Source organism: Manis javanica, chromosome 3 (assembly GCF_040802235.1).
Source record: "Manis javanica isolate MJ-LG chromosome 3, MJ_LKY, whole genome shotgun sequence".
NCBI classification, from domain to species: Eukaryota; Metazoa; Chordata; class Mammalia; order Pholidota; family Manidae; genus Manis; species Manis javanica.
In genome coordinates this window covers 135,561,060-135,581,768 of record NC_133158.1, presented here as the reverse complement: position 1 = coordinate 135,581,768, position 20,709 = coordinate 135,561,060, and the positions used below count along the sequence as shown (strand labels likewise).

The following is a 20,709-nucleotide window of genomic DNA, read 5'->3' as shown; positions in this document are numbered from 1 at the left end:
GCGACTCCTCAGTCCCTACAAATAAAAATCTGTAAAAGGACCCTTTCTTACCAGCCTTCCTGCCTTTGCAACTAATGAACCGTCCACTTCCACGGTGTTTAGGATGGGGGGGAACGGTGAAAAGCGTTATTAACTTTCCCCTAAACACAGATTTTCTTTTTTCTTTCTTTCTTTCTTTCTTTCTTCCTTTTTTTTTTTTTTTTTTTTTTTTTTTTGGCTAAACACATCGAAATGCTGCAGGAAGACTGCGCTCCAAGTGCCAAATGCAATAAAGAAGCCCTAAACCAGGGTAATGGTCAAGTAATGGCAAATAAACCTTTAAAAGGGGCCTGTGCCTCCGTCGGACTAGCGTTTTCCCTCCTCAAAAGCAGGCTGAAATAAACAAATAAAATACGTTTTTAAAGCAAACCTCTGTGTTTTAATCTAGGCTTCTTTAAGGGTGAAGGAATACTCAAGTAGGTGGGCATACGGGGAGTGCAGGCTGCACCCAGGACGCACGTCTCCTTTATTAACTTAGGTTTGGGGCTGCTACGGTGAGGAGTTTAAGCACGGGAGAGAAGGTCGTCATCTTCCTTACCTACTTAAGAGCCTCTTGTTAAATGGAGATCAAGTGTACAAGCAACAAGTGCCCCCCTCGCCGGGGTTTTGCTAATCGCATCGCCTTCTGGGTCTTTACGAGACTTCTGGGGGGCCGGTAGCTAAGAGGGGTTACTCATTGCAACTCGTTCATTGCTGTGATTGAAACTCTGCTGGTGTCACTTTAGGAAAGTGGGGTGGGGGTTCCTTTGGTGTTCCGAGCTCCAGACGTGCTGAGCAGACCCATCCCAACCCCTTTCCCATCACCAGGAGAAAAACAGTTGCAACTGGCATTTCTGGCACGGCCCAGGTGTCATACTAGCTGCCCAAGAAAACCGGCTGGGAAACCTCCTGGAGCTGCCAGAGTCGGCTTGGCTTTTAGTTTTCTTTTCTTAAAGATGGAAATAAAAGCCAAGGGCTTTAGACAGTACAAATGTCAATCTTCTTGCTTTTCCTTTTATTTTATTATTAAATGGTTTATTCCTTCGAACTGATTTGCAACGAATTTATCGGTTTTAACTATTGTGTAAAAAACAAACAACAAACAAACAAGACCTGTAAGTTAAAAAAAAAATGGGGTGAGCCTTCATCCTGGATTTAACTTAAGTGGGTACTTTCAGGGTCTGTGGTGCCTGGTCTAGGTCCATGGGATCCTGTACTGTAGCCAAAACCATGACAGAATTTAGCCACCAAAGAAATTTACAAAAGACAAAAAGAATAACAAGCCGTAGAGAAAACAACTGTTTCTCTGTGATTAGTTTCCATTGCAATGTTTACTTTTGCAACGATAAAGGTAGGTTTGTATTTTAAAGCTTGCTTGTCACACCACTTCTTCCTAACCCAGAAAAAGAAAGAAACCTGTGCAGAGAGAAGTTTTCGTTGGATTGCACCGCAGGGGTCACAGACTATCTCTGCCACGCGCCACGAAACTCACACACTACGCGGGGCAAGGAAATACTGCTTTGAAATACAAAAATCCGTAGTTTTAATATAATTTTTTTAATTACCCAGATTGTAACTGAAGAATTGCTTAAAGCAGCGCTTCTGTCTGAGAAAGACAGCGCAGCGCGATGGCAACAACTGGAGACCCTCGAGTAGGAACATGAGGGCTTAGCAAGAAAAGTTTATAAGAGTTTGTATTTAGTTATCACGAAGCGGCAGCGGCATCCTTAAAGACATTAGAGACAATATTAATGGATCCCTCACTGGACAAATGACAAGTATCATCAGATCGCAAACGAGGCTCGGTTTCTGGATATTGAATGGGCTGTGCTTTGGGGAATATTTTAATACTGCAGCATACAGCTTGGAAATTAAAATAATTGAATAATTTGCTCTAGAAAATTCGAAGGGTTTTGCGTTCTGCTTTCACTTCGCTGGATGCCAGGCAATGAGGTGCGCGAAACCTTCGGCTTTCATTTCACAACTTAAGCATGGTTGAAATAGACTCTCCAACTCCTCTCCCTTCCGTCCCCCCAGCCACACACACGAACACGAACACACACACACACATACACACACGACTCCTAACCTTTAGTTGGAATTGAAGCCCCCAAGCCTCCAAACATATGTACATTTATTCCTCCTCAGATGAAAATAAAGACATCGGCCGCATTTAAAAGCAAACAGGAAAAACAGGAGTTCCACAGGCGCGCTTTGACACTGTCGCAGCTAAGTGAAAAGAACAGCATCCAGAAGAAAAACAGATGGACGGAAGACCCAAAGAGCCCTATATTTAGGTCGATCCCTGCTACAGGGACGAAAGGAAACGTATCGGGAAGTGAGAGAGTGCTTGGGTGAGGACTGAAGGAAGCGCTGGAAAGGCGCCTAGGATAACAGCATCTCCCTGGGCTAGACCGCGGGCTCTGGCCGCCAAACAAACCCAGCCCGCCGAGTTGCGGCTGCCTTCCGCGCCGCGGCTGCAGGGACACCGGAGCCTAGAAGGCTGGGGGCGTACTTGGTTCTAATATGCATAAGTAGAGTGGGGAAGATTGGGGATTTCACTAGAGAGAAGCATCACACCCACCCACCCCCATCTCTCCTTTCTCTGGTCCACGAGCAGTATAATTAGAGATTTCTGTTTTCAGCTAGTGGGAGAGCGAACGGCGGCCTGTCTCTCCCGAGGCTGCGCCAGCCGCTAACGATGACACCTCTCGGAGGAGCGCTTTGCTCGGCTCGGCACCCCGGAATGCCCTTAGACTCGGGGTAGAAGCACTTGGACAAATAAGTCCTGTCTTCCACAGTCCCGCCTGAACCTTCCGCCTTCCTAGACAGTGTCGCTCGGAGACCAATGCCTGGCGTAGTCACCCAACACTTCGGCGAAAAGAGTGGGGGATGGGGGTCCCGCCTCCCCCGCCGGGAACCCAGTAACCCTGGTCCCGCGTGACCAAGGCCGCTGCACGCCGGGCAGGCAGGGGGCGCCGGGGAGGGTTAGTGACCTCAGACCCCGGCTGTGTCTAGAAGGGCAGGAGGTTCCTCCACCCTCTCCGCAACCCAAAGTCCCGGCAGCCCGCCCCCTGGGGGCCACTCGGCGCCCAGCCAGCCTGGAGCTCGCGGGCCGGAGCACGCCCTTTCGGCCTCCTTCGCCTGGTCGGTTGTAGCCGCTGGTTGCGTACCCTCCATTCCCCGCTCCCCACGCGCTCGCAGGGCCTTTTCTCTCCCCACCTGATCGCGGCTTTGCGGAGCCAGTAAGTCTTGCTCTGCCCGTGGTCCCCCACACCCTGCGACTGCCCCACCTTCGTCTTCCCCGCTCCCCGCCCCAGTCCTCCAGGCGCGCCGCGCACGCGGGAGAGCACCGCCGAGAGCACAGCGCCCACTACCGCGGCCGCAGCTCGGCGCAGCCCGCCAGCCCGCGCAACTTCCAGCGGCCGCCTCGCAACTTTTCCCAACTCCACCACTGCTGCCCGCCGCCGCCGCCGCCGCCGTGGCTCCTTCGGAGCTGCCACCAACCCCAGACCCCAGAAACAAACCCAGGCTTGAAAATGCTCCCTTCCCCAGCCCGCCCCCCCCATCCCCTGCTCCCCCTCCCACACCCGGGACTAGCTGGTTGGCCAGAGGCAACTCTCCTCCGCCTGGGGTGAAGGGGAGGGGAGGGGGAGACGCTCAACTCCTCTCCCCCCCCCACCCCTTCCCGCTCGCTCGCGCGCGCTCTCCTCCCTCCCACCCAGGCCTTTGCCGCCCCCACCCCCACCCTGGGGTTGCCACAGCTGGTCGGTGTGCGGGGCTGAGGGCTGCCCCGGCTCCTCTGGCGCCCAAACCAGGAATGAGAGCGCCGGCGGCCGAGCCGCCAGGCTGAGACCGGCAGGTTGCTGGAGCTGCGCTGCGCCGGCCCTCCACCCGGGCTGTCGGCGCGAGAGGCAGCCCCACGCTGCCTCCCGGAGCGCTAGAGACAGATATGCAAGATGGCAGAAGAGGGGGAAAGCCAATAGAAAAGGGATATTGCACCTACTTGTGGCCAGTTTCCTTGCCCTGCCTTTGGATCTCATGCTGTGCCCAGTCCTGCAGCCGCTGGTGTGTGGTTGGGTTTTTTTTTTCTTGGATCTTTTCCTTCTTTTGCTCTCCCTCTCGCTCCCTCCCTCTCTTCTCTTCTCTCTCTCTCTCTCTCTCTCTCTCACACACACACACACACACACACACACACACACACACACACACTCACTCTGTCTTTCCCTCTTTCACTCTCTCCCTCCCTCTCTCCCTTTCTCTCAATCCACACTCGCTATCTTTCCAGCATTGTCAGTTTGGACACCTTCGCACATGCGCGCTAGACGCCCCTCCAACATCTCAGCGCCGCCAAAAAAAGTTTGGAGCGATTTATCACTTTGATTTGGAGATCTTGTCAGATGGCAATCGCCGAGGAGGCGGAGAAAGGGAGCCACGGGGAGGGCGGCGGGGGGCGGAGAGCGTGCGCAGGGAGCCTGAGAGGAGCAGACACCGCGGCCCCCCTCCCCAAAAAAAGGAATGAAAAGACTCCGGCAGAGGATTGATTTCGCGTTGGGATCACTAATAAGACCGTATCATTGCCATTATTGTTTCCCCGCAATAAATTGCAGGGAATTCTCTATACCATCCATGGGGGAAAGCCTGGCGGGGTGGGGGGCAGACTTTTTAAATCATGCTCATGCTAAAGAACTAGAAGGACTGGACTTCTCGGAGAATGATCCAGGAGAAAGTGAGAATCATCCTGAACTTCAGGAAATCTGCTGCCTCCGCAATTACTTCTACTGAAGCTATTGCGGCTTCTGCTTTCAGAGTTGAAAGCGTAATAAAAAAAAACTGTCTTTCTCGATTTTAGGTGTAATACCAATGCTTACTGCCATCCTTGGAGTATTTTAGTGGTCTATTTCCACCAAGTAGTAACAATCACCCTTAATTCTCAGATCCGGGCAGGCTCCAGCATTTGACATCCAAGACCTCCTGTCTTCGCTGAGGTCGGCTGTCACCTTCCGGCCTCCCCCACCGCTGCCCCTGTCGCCTCCTGCTGCAGCTTAGCCGGTCTGCCATTTTCACTCACTGCTTAAACCCACAACCTCCAGGGCCATAATAAAGAGGAGGTGGGGGCAATGCCTCCCCACACTTAAAAACTACATTGTTGAAATTTGCTTTAATTACAGGACTTACCAATAAAGTGGGCACACAGAAATGGGGAACTCCTAAAGGGGCTAGCTGTGTTCAAGGTATGAATCAATCCCAACTACATATAGATTTTCTTTTGATACAACCTTCTTGGATTAAACAGTTTTGCTCAATACCTTCCATGAGCTATTTATGTCCCCATAATATATCTGTTGCAAATCCTGCCAGACACCATAAAAGAAAATTACAATCTTTTCAGTCTCTGAGCTACAACAATACATCCTTGATGTTCAAGTTAAAGGAAATGGAAAAGAAAAGCAGGTCTTGGGCATGAGTTTGTCAAAGGCAAGAGAGTGGAGGAAAGATTATTGAGAAAGCCTGGTTGTACCTGTTGTCATTTATTATCAGAAGTAGCACTGGGGATGTGAGTGAGCAACTAGCAAGGCTCACCCCAAAGGGCATCCATCAATAACTTGCAAAATATCTTTATTCAAAGAAATCAAAATTCAAATGTTGCACCCTGGCTAAGGATGCCCACCATTTCTCTCTCTACAGAGCTATGTGATTTGGGGGCATTTGGCTATAAAATATGGGTCCCTGGAGAACCAAGGTACAGGTCCCAAGGGGGACACATGTATAATGTGTAAATATGAGGAAGGGACGAGGGGACAAAGGAAAGAATTGCTCAGAGCAGAAGTAAAACAACTTCCAAAAGAGAAGGCTCAGGTGCCCACACATAGGGGCACAAGAGAACTTTATCATTCCTCTGAACTAAAGAGGCAGTTGAGGTTTTTCTCCAGTCCTTCTACAATTCCTGTTGCCCTTCACATGCAGACTATGTGCTTCTGTGCTTGTACGTTCAGAGGGTGCAAAAGCCCCAGGCACTTCAACATTCTGAGTGTGGGTGCCCATGTGTCTGTGAATGTGAGTTCGCTGGCTACTCTCAATTTAGATGAAGGAATACCTTCCCCTTGACCAGTAAATGTCCTCAATGAAAAAGCGAAATGGGGATTGAAAGCCTTGGAAAAGGGAGTAAAATTTCTAGAGAGAGCGAAACACTAGGCTGGCAGGCACGAATTTCATAGAAGCTGCTTCTAATCAGTTTAAGGGACTCTCGGGGGTCCCCACGTAGGCCAGAGGACAAAGGGGCAGCACTCGAGGATCAGAGCCCTCCCAGCTGTCAGAACCTGGAGGACCTTGGCCCCCAGGAGAGGCGGTGGGTCCACTAGAAACCGAAGAGCACCCTGGACAGGAGGGGGCATTGCCTGGGACATTTCATTCCACTTTTTCAACCCGGGGAGCTTAAAAAATAAATAAAAGAAGTTACTGTCCTCCTCTCCACTGCTCTGGTTAATTCCTTTCATCTCATCCCCAGGGGGCCTATATACGAGTTCCTAAGCGGGCAGGAGGTTAAGAGGAGTGCCGGGAAATTTTCTAGGAAAGAAAGGTACCATGGAACCAAACCCAAGATTAATACAAGACTCACATGTGAAGCTGTGGTGATTGTTTCTTCTGAGAAATTATAAACCACGTGGAGAGCTAGGGGTGGTGTGGGGGCTGTAGAGGGAACTGAGTGGGATGTGGAAGACAAAAAAAAAATCTGATGTCCCAAATGCAAAGATCCCTCTTTTAAACTTTTCTAGAGGGAAGGAGTAGGGAGTAGTGAGATGTGGCTGGAGCACTCTCCCCTTCTGGTTTTCAAAGTCCCAAGGGTAGCGGTCGCTTCGACCAACGGGTCTTTTGTCTGGTTTTTCTAAGGGCTGCGGAACACGAGCGAAGCCAACCTCTTCTAACTGAAATAATAAACACAAACTCCTCTGTGCCCTCGGGCCAAGGCATTGTGAAAAGACAAGGCATTATTCTTCTTGTTTAACAAAGTATTCACAGTATCATCACTTTTATTTTCAAATCTAAAAGCTGGATTTTTCCTTTTTCTTTTCCTACCTTCCTTTCTTTCACTCTCGCTCTCTCTCTCTCATCATTTGCTTTCTGCCGTAAGTGAGTGTTAATAAAAGAGCTAAATTGCTAGTTCAAATGTGTTTAACCTGATGCAGCAAACGCCTAGCAGCAGAGGACCGCGCTTGCCGCCTGCAGCGCCGCGGCCCTTGCGCGCCGCCCCGGTTCTCACTTCCGAGTGCCTGGACCCCGTCAGTTCCACCTGTCCTAAGTCTCAGCCGTGAGACCCATGCAGGTGACTTTCTGTTCAGCGACATCCCAGGTTCCCGACACCCTCTGACGGGACGTCTAAGCTGTCTCTGGCCCAGAAGAAAAGAGGCCTCCAACAAGTTGGCCTCGCTGCCCGCTCCCCAACACCCGCCTCTCCCTCTCCTGAAATTCGTTTCCTTGAGGCGCAGTAGCATGGGTACCAACGTTTTCTTGTGTTTCCTCCCATGGAAACGGGCATCCTGAAAGCAGTGCCTCCTTGGAAATTCGATGAACTTAGGGTCTGTTTGGATTTGTTTTATTACTGTCATTTTTGTTGTTTCGGGTTTGCCTTTTTAAAACAGAAGCAGAGATCGAAATGGAAGTTGGAAAGAAGATAGGTCATCGAAGAATAGGACAAGTTACCCTTACCCAACTACGTTTCTTTAATTAATGCTAGAAACAGGAAATAACTGATTAAAAATGCATTGCATGCAACAGGAAATTTTCCTTTCTTCGCATTATAATTGAACAAGCCCCACAGTATCTTTGGAAGAAAGTTTGAATTCTTTATGGAGGTATTTCTTGGCCTATTGTCTTTGTGCGGTGAACTTTACATCTTGCTATTCAATCACAACCTATATTCTCCTGGCTACCAGCAAGATTAATTTAATCATTGTAATGCAATTATTAATACTGTTTACCCTATGCTGGGTTTCAGGTTGGCTGTTAAGAAATTAAACTCTCACTGGGTGACCAGAGCTAGGCAGGGGTTTCTTCATGTTGAAAGGAAACAGTCCTCTTTATTTAGTCTCAGAGCTCTAGCTTTCGGCCACGGGCTCAATTAGCCAAAATGGAAACAATTTTCATTCATTGCAATAACTCACTGTTCTGGAGATCGCTTTCAAAATATACACTTTATTATTATACGCTGACCTCGGTGGCGTGGAGTGGCAATAAAAGAAAGAGGCAAGGAGATCTATCTAGCCCCCTTGGGCTATAATTATTAGAAATTAATTGGGTTCAGGACCCCGGGTAGTCTAGCTAAATTAATAGCTTGTCTAGTGGTTTAAATCCGAATTTTTAGTCCACAGGAGAAAAAGAGAGTCACAGACATAAAATGCAGACCCAAGGGACGCCTGAGTTTACTTGCAAGACTCTCATCTATTAGTGTCCAGAATTCATTTGAGGTGGGGAGAAGGGGACGGAGTAGGAGGGGGCGGGGGCCAAAAGAAAGAAAGGAGGCGGAGGGGAGGGGAAGGGCGGCTTCGAGGGAGCTAAAAGGTCTCGAGTTGATTTTATTCGATTTTTCTTGTCTGCATTGTTTTCGGGAGGGGTTGCATTTAGGGGTTAAAATAAAAAATAAAGATCCCGTGTACTCGGAGCTGTCGTGCCGTAGTAAAAGTGAAAAGGGAGCCTTAGGCAAAAGGAAATTACTGCGAGCCCGCGTGACCTTTCAGGGAGGTAATCAATCAAGTGATCAACAGGGATATTTATCATCGCTATATAGGACTACTTCTCCCTGCACGGGCGGGGTAAGGAGACGAGAGGAGGGTGGAGACCCGCGCGCGCGCCCATACACACACACACACACACACACACACACACACACACACACACACACACAAACAAATACACGCGCGCATACACAGAAGTTTGGACAAACCCGATAACCCTCGAAACAGAACACATAGGCGTTAATAAATGTTAAGACTATTTAGTCTGACATTCTCGGGGAAACACACACTCAAACACATTCTCAAGGGAAACGCGCACATCCCCACAGCAGAGGTGCATGGAGGTGTTAATTTTGAGTGGTCTGCTGCGCTTTGCCCAGAAAGGAAGCCCGCGGTGAAGTGAGCGCTTCGAACGCCCACGAGGAGAGAGCGCGGGTACGGCGAGGCGCGGGCAACCTCGGCTTCCGCGACCTGCCGGGCAGGCAACGCCAACGGCCGCAGGGGACAGAGCGCGGCGGGGGTGCCCGCGAACAACGGGGTCCGAGGCATCGAGACAGCCTCCTCTTCCTGCGAAATCCTCCCTCTGCCCCCGCGGAGCGGTCCGGGAGAGGCGCGCTCAGAAACAGCCAGCTCGGGCGAGCACGCGCGGCGGGGGTTGAGCAGCCGTGCGTTTTCCACCCAGTTACCTTCTCTACCTTGTAAAACTCGCTGTTTTGTAAATTGCGTTTTCGGTCCCGGATTTCTTAGCAAATCGTTAGGTTTTACAGCTCTGCTCTGGTTGTTCAACACCGCCACCCCCCCACCCCCCACCCCCGCAACTTCATAAGTGTATATAAGGGAAAGGGGGGAAGGAGGGCTCTGTGGCTGGCTTTTAATAATGATAATGATATTAAATAGTCGACTTAAAATCTAGGTCCCCGGGGCCCTCGCCCAGCTCAGGGATTATAATCAGCAGTTATTTCAAGGGAAGGTCGGGATGATTACTAGTCCTCCAAGCTGGGAACTCTTTCCCGACGGGTTTATGAAATACAGGTTGGGGTGAAGCGCGCCGCCTCCCAGGTAGCAAGCCGCCGCTCCCGCGGTGTGGGAATGTGGGGCTGCGCCAGGACAGAGCTGGTTGGCACCAGATGCAAAGCTCGCGTTCCCCCGCCTGTCGCTGCACCGCCCTCTCCGGGGTGGCTCAGCTTCCACCCGCACAGCCTAGCCTGCGGCGCCCCCGCCTGGCATACCCAGCTGCGGCAGCTTCGGGAGGCCTGCGGCACGGAGCTCCAGCTGTGCACAGTAGCCGCCTGGACGTGGGGGTGGGAAACAGCTGGAGCGCCCCGGGGAATCGCGGGTAGGGGTGGAAAGGAACCCAGTAAGGAGGATTATGAGGCGATCAACTCCCGTAGTTGCTACTGGTTAAGAATCAGGAGGAGCAACTTCACGGGCCACAAATCTCTGCCGGTGGGAACAAGAACTCCGGAGAAAAACCAGACTGCTGGCGTGTGATGCCCAGGGAAGCTTGGACCTCTTCGGGGCCCTTCTACTGAACAAAGGACAACCTAGAAAAGTTAAATATGTATGTGAACGCCTTGGGGATCTTGTTTAAATGCGAATTCTGATTAAGTCTGGAGTGAAACCAAACATTCTGCATTTCTAACATGCTCCCAGGTGAAGTGGATGCCCCTCCAAGCATGGCCTGCGAACCAGCAACATCAAGCATTGTCTGGACTTCATTAGAAATACAGAATCTCAGATTCCCAACCCAGACCTACTAAATCAAAATGGGCATTTTAACAGGTGATTCGCTTGAACACTGAAGTGTGAGAGGCATTGCTCTAGAATGTGCCCGACCACGTTTTCTTTCGTCTTAAATGAGGATACCTGCATGACTGAACCTCATTTCAAATTCTGCTGTCTGACTTGGTTATGGGCAAGATTGGAGTCCATAAACATATCCCTTCAAAAGTTACAACTCTTCTGGCCTATTGCAGAAACTCCTGCCCCTTTCATACATTGACCACTGGACTCAGAGGCCAAATGGCACCCGTGAGGCCTTTCTGGATTCTGGTCAGATTGATACCCTCCTCCACTTTCCTCTTACCCCCCAGTATTTTGCTGTCAAGTCTATGATAATTATTTCTCCCTCCTTATATGAGGGTTTTTTGTTTCCACATCTTCTTTCCCCTCTCAGCAATAGGCTTTTTGAAGAAGGCCATGCCTTACATTCTCTAAGCTTTGTTTTCTCACTGCAGCAAGGGTCATTCCTTCCCGCATGGGATTAATGTATAAATATGCTTTGTGATCTGTAAAACTAAAGTAACTTACCTCTTTTTCTCACCCCTCAGTCCCCTTTCCATCAGCTAGCACAACACTTTATATAACTAGGCACTTAGTATGTCGTCTCTCTCTGTAAGTTTTTTGAGCTCATCACACACGTAACATCCTGAACCTAGACAACAGCTAAATTTTAAGAGCTCCATATGAACACCTGGGTCCTAGTTTTCTCCTCTGTGAAATTCTGTACAGAAAAGGTTTTTAATCTGGGATAGGAAGATTTCAGGGGTCTTGTGTGACATCTGCATACTCTAATTTTGTGACTTAGAGAGTTGGTCCTTGAGCCCGGAAGCTGTCATCATTCTGAGTGAAAGTTGAGGTCTTCAAAGTTAAAGTTAGAGTTTGTAAAATAAAATTAAGTGAGCCTTTTTCAGGGTCTACAAAAATAACAAAAGAGCCTGGAATTCTTTTGGAAACCATGGTTGCCAATGTCAGGAAAAGACAGCAGTATTTGATTTCAGGGCCATTATACATTAGATAAAACTCTGAGACAGACAGCAAGATAGAGTAGAAGGACCTTAAGAGTCAAGCCTCTGGAGTTCAAATCCCAGTTCGACCTTTTACTAGTTGTGTAACTTTAGGCAAGTTACTGAGTGCCTCTGAGTCCCTCTTTTTTCCTCTGTATGGTGAGACTAATTATGTATACCTTGCAGGATTACTGTGAAAGTTAAAGATACTGTATTCAAAATGCCTATTATGTAGTAGTGCCTGCTACATAGTAGAAATTTAACAAACAGCTATTTTGAACTCCAAGCTTTAACCTTCTGTACCTTGGCATAATGATAAGTCTTACATTGTGTGTGTGTGTGTGTGTGTGTGTGTGTGTGTGTGTGTGTGTGTGTGTGTTTTGAAGGGGGGTTGTGGTCAGGGATCTTGGACACTGCCTTCATATTCCCATCTGTAATGCAATATTTTCTCTTTGCTCATCAGACTGTCCTCTCAAATAGCTGAAGCCTCAAGCCTTTAGTATATATAAAACTAGCTGGTGCAAGTAGATCTTAACACTGCAGTTTGAATGGGCATCAGTGGTTGTGTGGGGGCCTGGAGGGTGACTGAATTTTAGCTACATATTTTTAAGAGATTCTCATGTACTGTGCCTGCTCTCAATATGAATCAAGGATATACCCAGCTCATTGCATACAAGCAGGGTCCTGATCATTTCCCAGAGAGCCTGAGGCAATAGGACCTGAACCACATGACAAAGGCCACTGAGACTCACTCCAGAAGCATCGCTCCTCCCCTGCCCATCTGACTGCAAGTCTCTCTGAACAATACCTACGAAGTCATAATTTGAAGATGTCTAATGTGTCTATGTCACCATATTCTCTCCCTGAGATGGAAGCCACACAGACAACTGAAGGAAAAAGTGGTTTCTAGTAAAATTAGTAAGTGGTCTTTCTTTTCTTAAAATATTTTTTAAATTTTTGCATGTTTTTTTGTTTATTTAGCATTTTTAAATTTTACTTTTCATGAATCTAGTTGTTACCCTTATTTTCAATACATAAAACTACTGATTGAGTCTAGATTCCTGCTGAAATAGAAGATTTGTGAAATTTACACATACAGTACTTTAAAATTCTTTACTCAAATCATAGTTGACATGAGAAAATATTAGACACTATCAAAGCAAGTTAATTTGCTTAACGTACAATTAAACTTACAGCAGATTTTCCACAATTTTTTAAAGTAAAAACTATAGGACCCATGCTGAGACAGTTTATAAAGGAGACCACCTTGTAACAAGACCCACAGTACTCAATAACTTAATTCATTTGGCTTGGGTCCAAGGCAGACCTAGCTACCCTCCAACTCAGCTATGCAGTGTGAAGTCCCATAGCTATGACACAGTGTGATACAGGTGTGCCCTGCTTTATGAAAAGCCACATAACAATGTGATTATTCGCTTCATGCTACTCCATTAAATAATGAGTTCCCCTAGGACATTTAAAATATTATTTGACTCACGAAAATTTGATTTATATTCACTATTCCTAGAAACATACCTATGGAGGTAAAGCTCTACTTTTTAAAATGATGATGCATGTCCTGCAGCAAATATTTTATAAGCAGTCCATTTTCAAATGTTCAGATAAGGAAGCATACCGCCATTCTGAGGCTGGGAAAGAAACATTTTCTGTGCAGAGAATCAATTGTACACAGAAGAAACTGCTGGAACTGATCTGGTGAATTAGCTGTTTTGAGGGATCATGTAGAGGTACTAGAAGTCTAACATATGCTAGGATTTAGACTTCAAATGTTTTATACATACAATGTTCTTGTACTGGGCTTCAGTAGAGAAATTTTTTAATAAACCCTATAAGCACTCCTAAAAAATACTTTCCAAACTAGGGAAGAATTTTCCATTGCCTAAAGAAACTGAAGAACAATTCTAAAAGTAGATATACTGATATAAAAGTAATAGTCCATGGGCAAAAATATTACCTATCAACTCATATCCAGATTTTCACTTTGCTAGTTGTCATTGAACTGAAACTTTGAATTTGTATGTATTGAACTCATCAGAACATTTGGCATTCTTAAGGGTTCTAGGAGACAGCTTCACTCTGGCTGTGGAAGCACCAATACAGACAAGCCAAGGTACTGAATATTATTTTGATGCATCTGTTTCTGTGTGCTAATGTTATGCTGAGCTTTTAACAACATTTGTGTCCAGAGTGTCTACAGAATCATCATGCAGAATCTTCATCACACTGAATGGACAAAATCTGGTGTCCATTGTGCCTCCCAGAGGGGTACAACATGTTAGTCATGACTATGGACACCTTAGCTCCAGAAACGTCCTCGTCTAGCCCACCCTACACACCACTGCTTGATTAATCTTCCAAAAACACAATTCTGGTAATACTCATTCTCCTACTCAGACTCTTCAAGATTCTTTATTTTCAAGATAAAGCCCCAAATTTTTGCCTTTAATTCAAAGGACTTCTAGATAGAGCAAACAGCAGAGAGGTGGGAAAGCATGAGCCATGAACCAGAAGTGGTACAACTCTTAATTTGCCTGAGTTATGGCACTCAAGAATAGACTTCATGGGAAATAGCTTTGCACAAATAGGTTGGGCACATGCCATGGGAGACTGAACAAAAAGCAAAAATTTCGGGCTTTATTTTGAAAATAATTGAGATCTTGAAATTTCTAGATAAGGGATGACATTATAAGAACTGTGTCTTAGGAAGATTAAGCAGGTAGTGGATGGATTACAGCTCCTCTTCATATGTCCAGTCTACTCATCTTTGGAGATCTGAGACAAACATCACCTCCTCAAATAGTAGACTGTTGATATTCTTCTCCCAGCTGGAAGCAATCTCTCCCATCACCAACCTCCTATGGAATCTCTTTCTTACATGTTGGTTTTGTTTGTACCTCTGTGATCTTTCTTAATAGACTAAATATGTATATTTGTATGCAGTTCTTGTCCTCCAGTGCTAAAAGTCATCTTATGAAGAACTAGTGGACCTTTCTTTACAAAATGTAAAGATTTTGTTTTTCAATTACATTTTTAATACTGCATCTCTGTCAGTCTTTGAATTTGTTCTTTATCACTTTCTGATTAGATATGTTAGATCTTTTTATGTAATCTTCTACATTTCTTTGCCTCTCTTTCATAAATTTTGTCTTTAATCTCTCTATGCTTAATTCTGAATAATTTCCTCAGATCTATATCCAAGTTCTGATTCTCTTTAGCTGTGACTAATCAACAATTATTTAACCTGTTGATTAATTTTTTTCCATCTCAATTATGTCTTTTAAATTCTATAATTTTTATTGGTTCTTTTAAAAAATGTGCCCTTTAATCTTTCACACTTTATCTTGTCTTCTTATTTTTGGTATCAAGGTTAAGTTTTTAATGTTTTAAACATATTTCCTTTATCTGACAGTTCTATTATCTGAAATTTCTAGAGGTCTAATTTTGCCATTTGTTGTGTCTACTGACCATTGCTCAAATAAATTGTTTTCCCATATTTTAGAATTTTTAGATTGTTAGTTCTCCTTCAACTAGACTTTAAAGGAATCATGTTTAAAATTATTTGAAGACTTACACTTCCAGAGTAGTTTTACATTTGCTGTTAGCAGATACCCAGAAATATCACCAATGTTTAAACTTGTTTAGCAGCCTGGGTTTTCCAAAGCATGGAGGAAGCATAATTAGAAATATAGATATAAGTGATAATAGGCCTGTTGGGAAGAATTGTCAGGGGAGGCTTATCTTCTTTTTAACCCAGAGGTCAGATGAGATAGGAGCTTCCTTTTTATCTTTTTCTAGTGAGCTGATGACTTTCTAGACAAGTCTGTCACTGACAGTGTTACTCTTTGAGACCTAGCTTCATGCAAGGGTGCTGCTCCCACATCTGGAATCAAAAATGTGCTTCAGAGTGTCTGGGGAAAAAAGATGATGATGTAGGGAGAGAAGCCAAAACCTCCTCCCAAAATTACATAGAACATCAAAATGCAGCAAATATAATTAGGCCTGAAGTCAACCAGAAGACTGCAGAACTGACCACCTACATCTGAGGAAGAAGAGAAGACCTTACAGAAAAGGGTAAAGTGACAAAACTGTAATTCCTCCCAAGGGACCCAAGCCTTCCCCCAACCCAGGCCCACAGGCAGGAGGAAGAAGAACAGAGCAGGGAGGGAGGAGAAGCCCAGGACCCTGAACACCTAGCCCTGGAGATCTTCTCTGAGAACACAAGCCCACATTGCATGGTGCTCTAGTGATTAGTGGGGTTGGACAACAGAGATGGGTGGAACACTTGGATAGGCATGCTCTACTGGCCCCCCAGAAAAAAGAAGAGTGGGCAGTCTGAAAGACTTCCCAGCAGTGAGAGGGGTGCCAAAGGGGCCAGGATTGCATAGTGCTCTCTGTTTAGGAGAAAGGTCAGGTGAACAATACCTCCACAGCCCACCCTCAGCCCAACAGGTTGGGAATCCTGAGGAGCTTCAGATGCTTCATCCCCCTCACTGGCAGCATTGCCCAAAGACTCCTCGCAGTGGCGTGTGGGCTGCCAGCTGGCAGTAAAATCAAACATTACTCCCAGGTAGGAAGTGGGAGAATCCGCAGTCTGCTCAGCCCTATTTTGGGCCAGGAGGGAAGTTGCATGCAAGAGCCAGCCCTAAGGGCTTTTTCCCCCCAGCAGGTGCCAGTCCTGTTTGCCAGCGCCCCCATTGCAGCAGGCGGGGCAGAGGGCAGCTCCAGCCCCACAGCCCAGTGCGCATGTGCAGCCCAGCCCAGAGAGGTCTTTCCTCCAGTCAGGCACTTGTCCTGCTCGCCTGCTCCCTCACCATTGCAGCAAGCTGGAGGGAAGGCAGCTCCACCCACGGCAACTCCAGAGAGTATTCTCCCCAATCCCATGATCAGCTGGTGGCCCACACAGCCCATCTGAAATCAGACCACCAGAAGCAAGACATAAAGGTGCTACACCCACTACACACCAACAGCTGGGCTCCAGACAGGAAATTGAGTTTCTGGACACTAGAGGGAGCCTCCTTCACAAATCTGTTATCCCAAAAGAAATGCTAAAAAAAATAAAAAGATAGAATAATGTGGTATAAAACAAAAAATTCAAGAAAAAATGCAAGAAAGAGAGCTTAGTGAAACTGAAATCACCAATCTTCTTGATAAAGATTTCAAAATGAAAGTCATAAACACACTCACGAAGCTACAGAAAACTATTCAAGATCTCAGGGAAGACTTCAACAAATATAGTTTTTGATATGAAACATACAATAGAGGAATTTAAAAGTAGATTAGATGAGGTAGAAGAGATGGTAAATGAAATAGAAATTTGAGAACAGGAAAACAAAGCTGAGGAACAGAGAAAAAAATGGATCTCTAGAAATGAAAGAATAAGAGAGCTGTGTGACCAATCCAAATGGAACAATATTCACATTTTAGTGGTACTAGAAGAAGGAGAGAGAGACAATGAGATAGAAAGTCTCTTTGAGGAAATAATTGTTGAAAACTTCCCCAGTCTGGGGAAGGAAATAGTCACTCAGGTCACAGAAGTGCAGATATCTCCCAACACAAGGAACCCTTGGAAGACAACACCAGACATATAATAATTAAAATGGCAAAGATTAAGGACAAGGAGAGAGTATTGAAAGCAGCCAGAGAGACATAAAAGATCACTTATAATGGAAATGCTCCTAAGGCTAAATAGCTGTCAAAACAAACCCACAGTAAAGGAAGTAGACCAATTAATTACTAAGCAAATATAAAATTAAATCAACTACTCACAAAGTTAGTCAAGGAATACACAAGGACACAGAATGTGACACCTAATATATAAAGAGTGGAAAAGGAAGACGAAGGAGAGGGGGAAAAAAGAACCTTTAGATTGTGTTTGAAATAGAGTAACAAGTGATTTAAGATAGATTGTTAGAAAGTAAGAAAGCTACCCTTAAACCTTTGGTAACTACAAATCTAAAGCCTACAAAGACAATAAATACATATGTATCGATTACCACCCTAAATGTAAATGAACTGAATGCACCAATCAAAAGACAAAGAGTTGCAGAATGGATAAAAAAACAAAACCCATCTAAATGCTGCCTAGAAGAGATTCATTTCAAACCCAAAGACATACACTGACTAAAAGTGAAGGGATAGAAAAAGATATTTCATGCAAATAATAGGAAGAAAAAAGCAGGAGTAGCAGTACTTTTATCAGACAAATAGATATCAAAACAAAGAAAGTAACAAGAGACAAAGGTCATTACATAATGATAAAGGGGTCAGTCCAACAAGAGGATATAACCGTTAATCAATATTTCTTCACTAAATACAGGAACACCTAAATATGTGAAACAAATACTCACAGATTTAAAGGGGAAAAGAGAATGCAATACATTCATTTTAGGAGGCTTTAATCCACCAATCACACCAAAAGATAGATCAATCAGACAGAAAATAAATAAGGATAGAGAGGCACTGAACAACACATTAGAACAGATGGACCTAAAAGACATCTACAGAACACTCCACCCAAAAGCAGAAGAATACACATTCTTCTCAAGTGTACATGGAAAGTTTTCTAGAATAGATCACATACTAGACCATAAAAAGAGCCTCAATAAATTCAAAACTATTGAAATTGTGCCAACCAGCTTCTCAGACCGTAACGGTATGAAACTAGAAATAAATTATCAAAGAAAACAAAAAAGCCCATAAACACATGGAGGCTAAACAACATGTTCCTAAATAATCAGTGGATCAATGATCAACTAAAAACAGAGATCAACGAATATATGGAGACAAATGAAAACAATAACTCAGCAACCCAAAACCTGTGGGACACAGCAAAGGCAGTTCAAAGAGGAAAGTATACAGCAATACAGGTTTATCTCAAGAAACAAGAACAAACCTAATGAACAGTCAAAACCCACAATTAATGAACCTAAAAAAAGAAGAACAGATGACACCCAACATCAGTAGGAGGGACATAATAAAGGTCAAAGCAGAAATAAATAAAACCATGAAGAATAAAACAATAGAAACAATCGATGAAACCAGGAGCTGGTTTTTTGAGAAAATAAACAAAATAGATAAACCCCTAGCCAGACTTATCAAGAAGGAAAGAAAGTGTACACACATAAACAGAATAAGAAATGAAAAAGGAAAAATCACAATGGACACCATGGAAATACAAAGAATAATTAGAGAATACTATGAAAAATTATATGCCAAAAAATTGGACAACCTAGAATAAATGGACAACTTTCTAGAAAAATGCAACCTCTTCCAAGACTGACCCAAGAAGAAACAGAAAATCTGAACAGACCAATTACCAGCAAAGAAATCAAACTGGTAATAAAAAAAAAAACTACCTAAGAACAAAACCCCAAACCCAGATGGCTTCATGGCTGAATTTTATCAAACATTTAAAGAACTAATACCCATTCTCTAAGTATTCCAAAAAGTAGAAGAAGAGGGAATACTTCCAAACTCATTCTATGAGGCAAGAATCATTCTAATACCAAAACCAGACAAAAACACCACAAAAAAAGAAAATTACAGACCAATATCCCTGATGAAAATAGATGCAAAATGTTAGCAAACTGAATTTAAAAAAATACATAAAAAAGATCATCCACCATGATCAAGTGGGACTTATTCCAGGGATGAAAGGATGGTTCAATATTCAATAATCAATCAACATCGTACACCACATCAACAAAAAGGACAAAAACCACATGATCATCTCCATAGATGCTGAAAGAGCATTCAACAAAATTCAACACCCATTCAATGTAAAAACTCTCAACGAAATGGGTATTGAGAATATGTACCTCAACATAATAAACGCACTATACAACAAACCCACAGCCAACATTATACTTAACAGTGAAAAGCTGAAAACTTTTCCTGTAAGATTGGGAACAAAACAAGTATGTCCACTCTCTCCACTTTTATTCAACATAGAATTGGAGGTCCTAGCTACAGCAATCAGACAACACAAAGAAATAGAAGGCATCCAAATTGGTAAGGAAGAAGTTAAACTGTCAGTGTTTGCAGATGACATGATACTGTACATACCCTAAAGAATCGACCCCAAAACTACTAAAATAACTGAATTCAGCAAAGTTGCAGGACACAAAATTAATACACAGAAATCTGTTGCATTCCTATACGCTAACAATAAACTAGCAGAAAGAGAAATCAGAAAAACAATTCCATTCACAATTGCATCAAAAAGAATAAAATACCTAGGAATAACCAAGGAGATGAAAGACCTATACTCTGAAAACTACAAGACACTCTTAAGAGAAACTAAAGAAGACAACAATAAATGGAAATAATATTCCATGCTCTTGGGTAGGAAGAATTAATCTTGTCAAAATGGCCATCCTGCCTAAAGCAATCTACAGATTCAATGCAATCCCTATCCAAATACCAACAGCATTTTTCAATGAACTGGAACAAATAGTTCTAAAATTCATATGGAACCACAAAAAACCCTGAATAGTCAAAGCAATCCTGAGAAGGAAAAACAAAGCTGGAGGGATTATGCTCCATAACTCTAAGCTCTACTGCAAAGCCACAGTAATCAAAACAAATAGGGTCTGTACTCGCACAAGAACAGACCCACAGATCAGTGAAACAGAATAGAGGGCCCAGATATAAACCCACGCATATATGGCAAATGAATATATGATAAAGGAGCCATAAATATACAATGTGGAAAAGACAGCCTCTTCAACAACTGGTGTTAGTAAAACTAGACAGCTACATGTAAGAGAATGAAACTGGATTATTGTCTAACTCCATACACAAAAGTAAACTCAAAATGGATCAAAGACCTGAATATAAGTCATGAAAACCTAAAACTCATAGAAGAAAATATGGGCAAAAATCTCTTGAATATAAACATGAGCAACTTTTTCCTGAACACATCTCCTCAGGCAAGGGAAACAAAATAAAAAATGAACAAATGGGATTACATTGAGCTAAAAAGCTTCTGTACAGCAAAGGACAAAAAGGCATCCTACAATATGGGAGAATATATTCATAAATGACTTATCCAATAAGAGGTTAACATCTAAAATATATAAAGAACTCACATGCCTTAACACCCAAAAAACAAATAGTCCAATTAAAAAATGGGCAGAGGATCTGAACAGACA

General features: G+C 44.3%; 1 protein-coding gene across 8 annotated transcripts in view; it reads right to left on the bottom strand.

Annotated features, from left to right (window-relative positions):
- The window catches only part of MECOM (MDS1 and EVI1 complex locus), a 537,754-nt gene extending 533,159 nt beyond the window's left edge, over window positions 1–4,595 (bottom strand). The window contains exon 1 of one of the 8 annotated variants that reach the window (XM_073232122.1): window positions 4,025–4,595. In XM_073232122.1, the coding sequence (XP_073088223.1) occupies window positions 4,025–4,061 (37 nt within the window). In that variant the 5' untranslated portion in view covers window positions 4,062–4,595. Of the gene's footprint in view, window positions 1–3,240; window positions 3,288–4,024 lie in introns of those variants that run through there. The other 7 variants (XM_073232118.1, XM_073232119.1, XM_073232116.1 and 4 more) reach the window with 7 other exon arrangements.
- Between the last annotated feature and the right edge of the window lie 16,114 nt (window positions 4,596–20,709).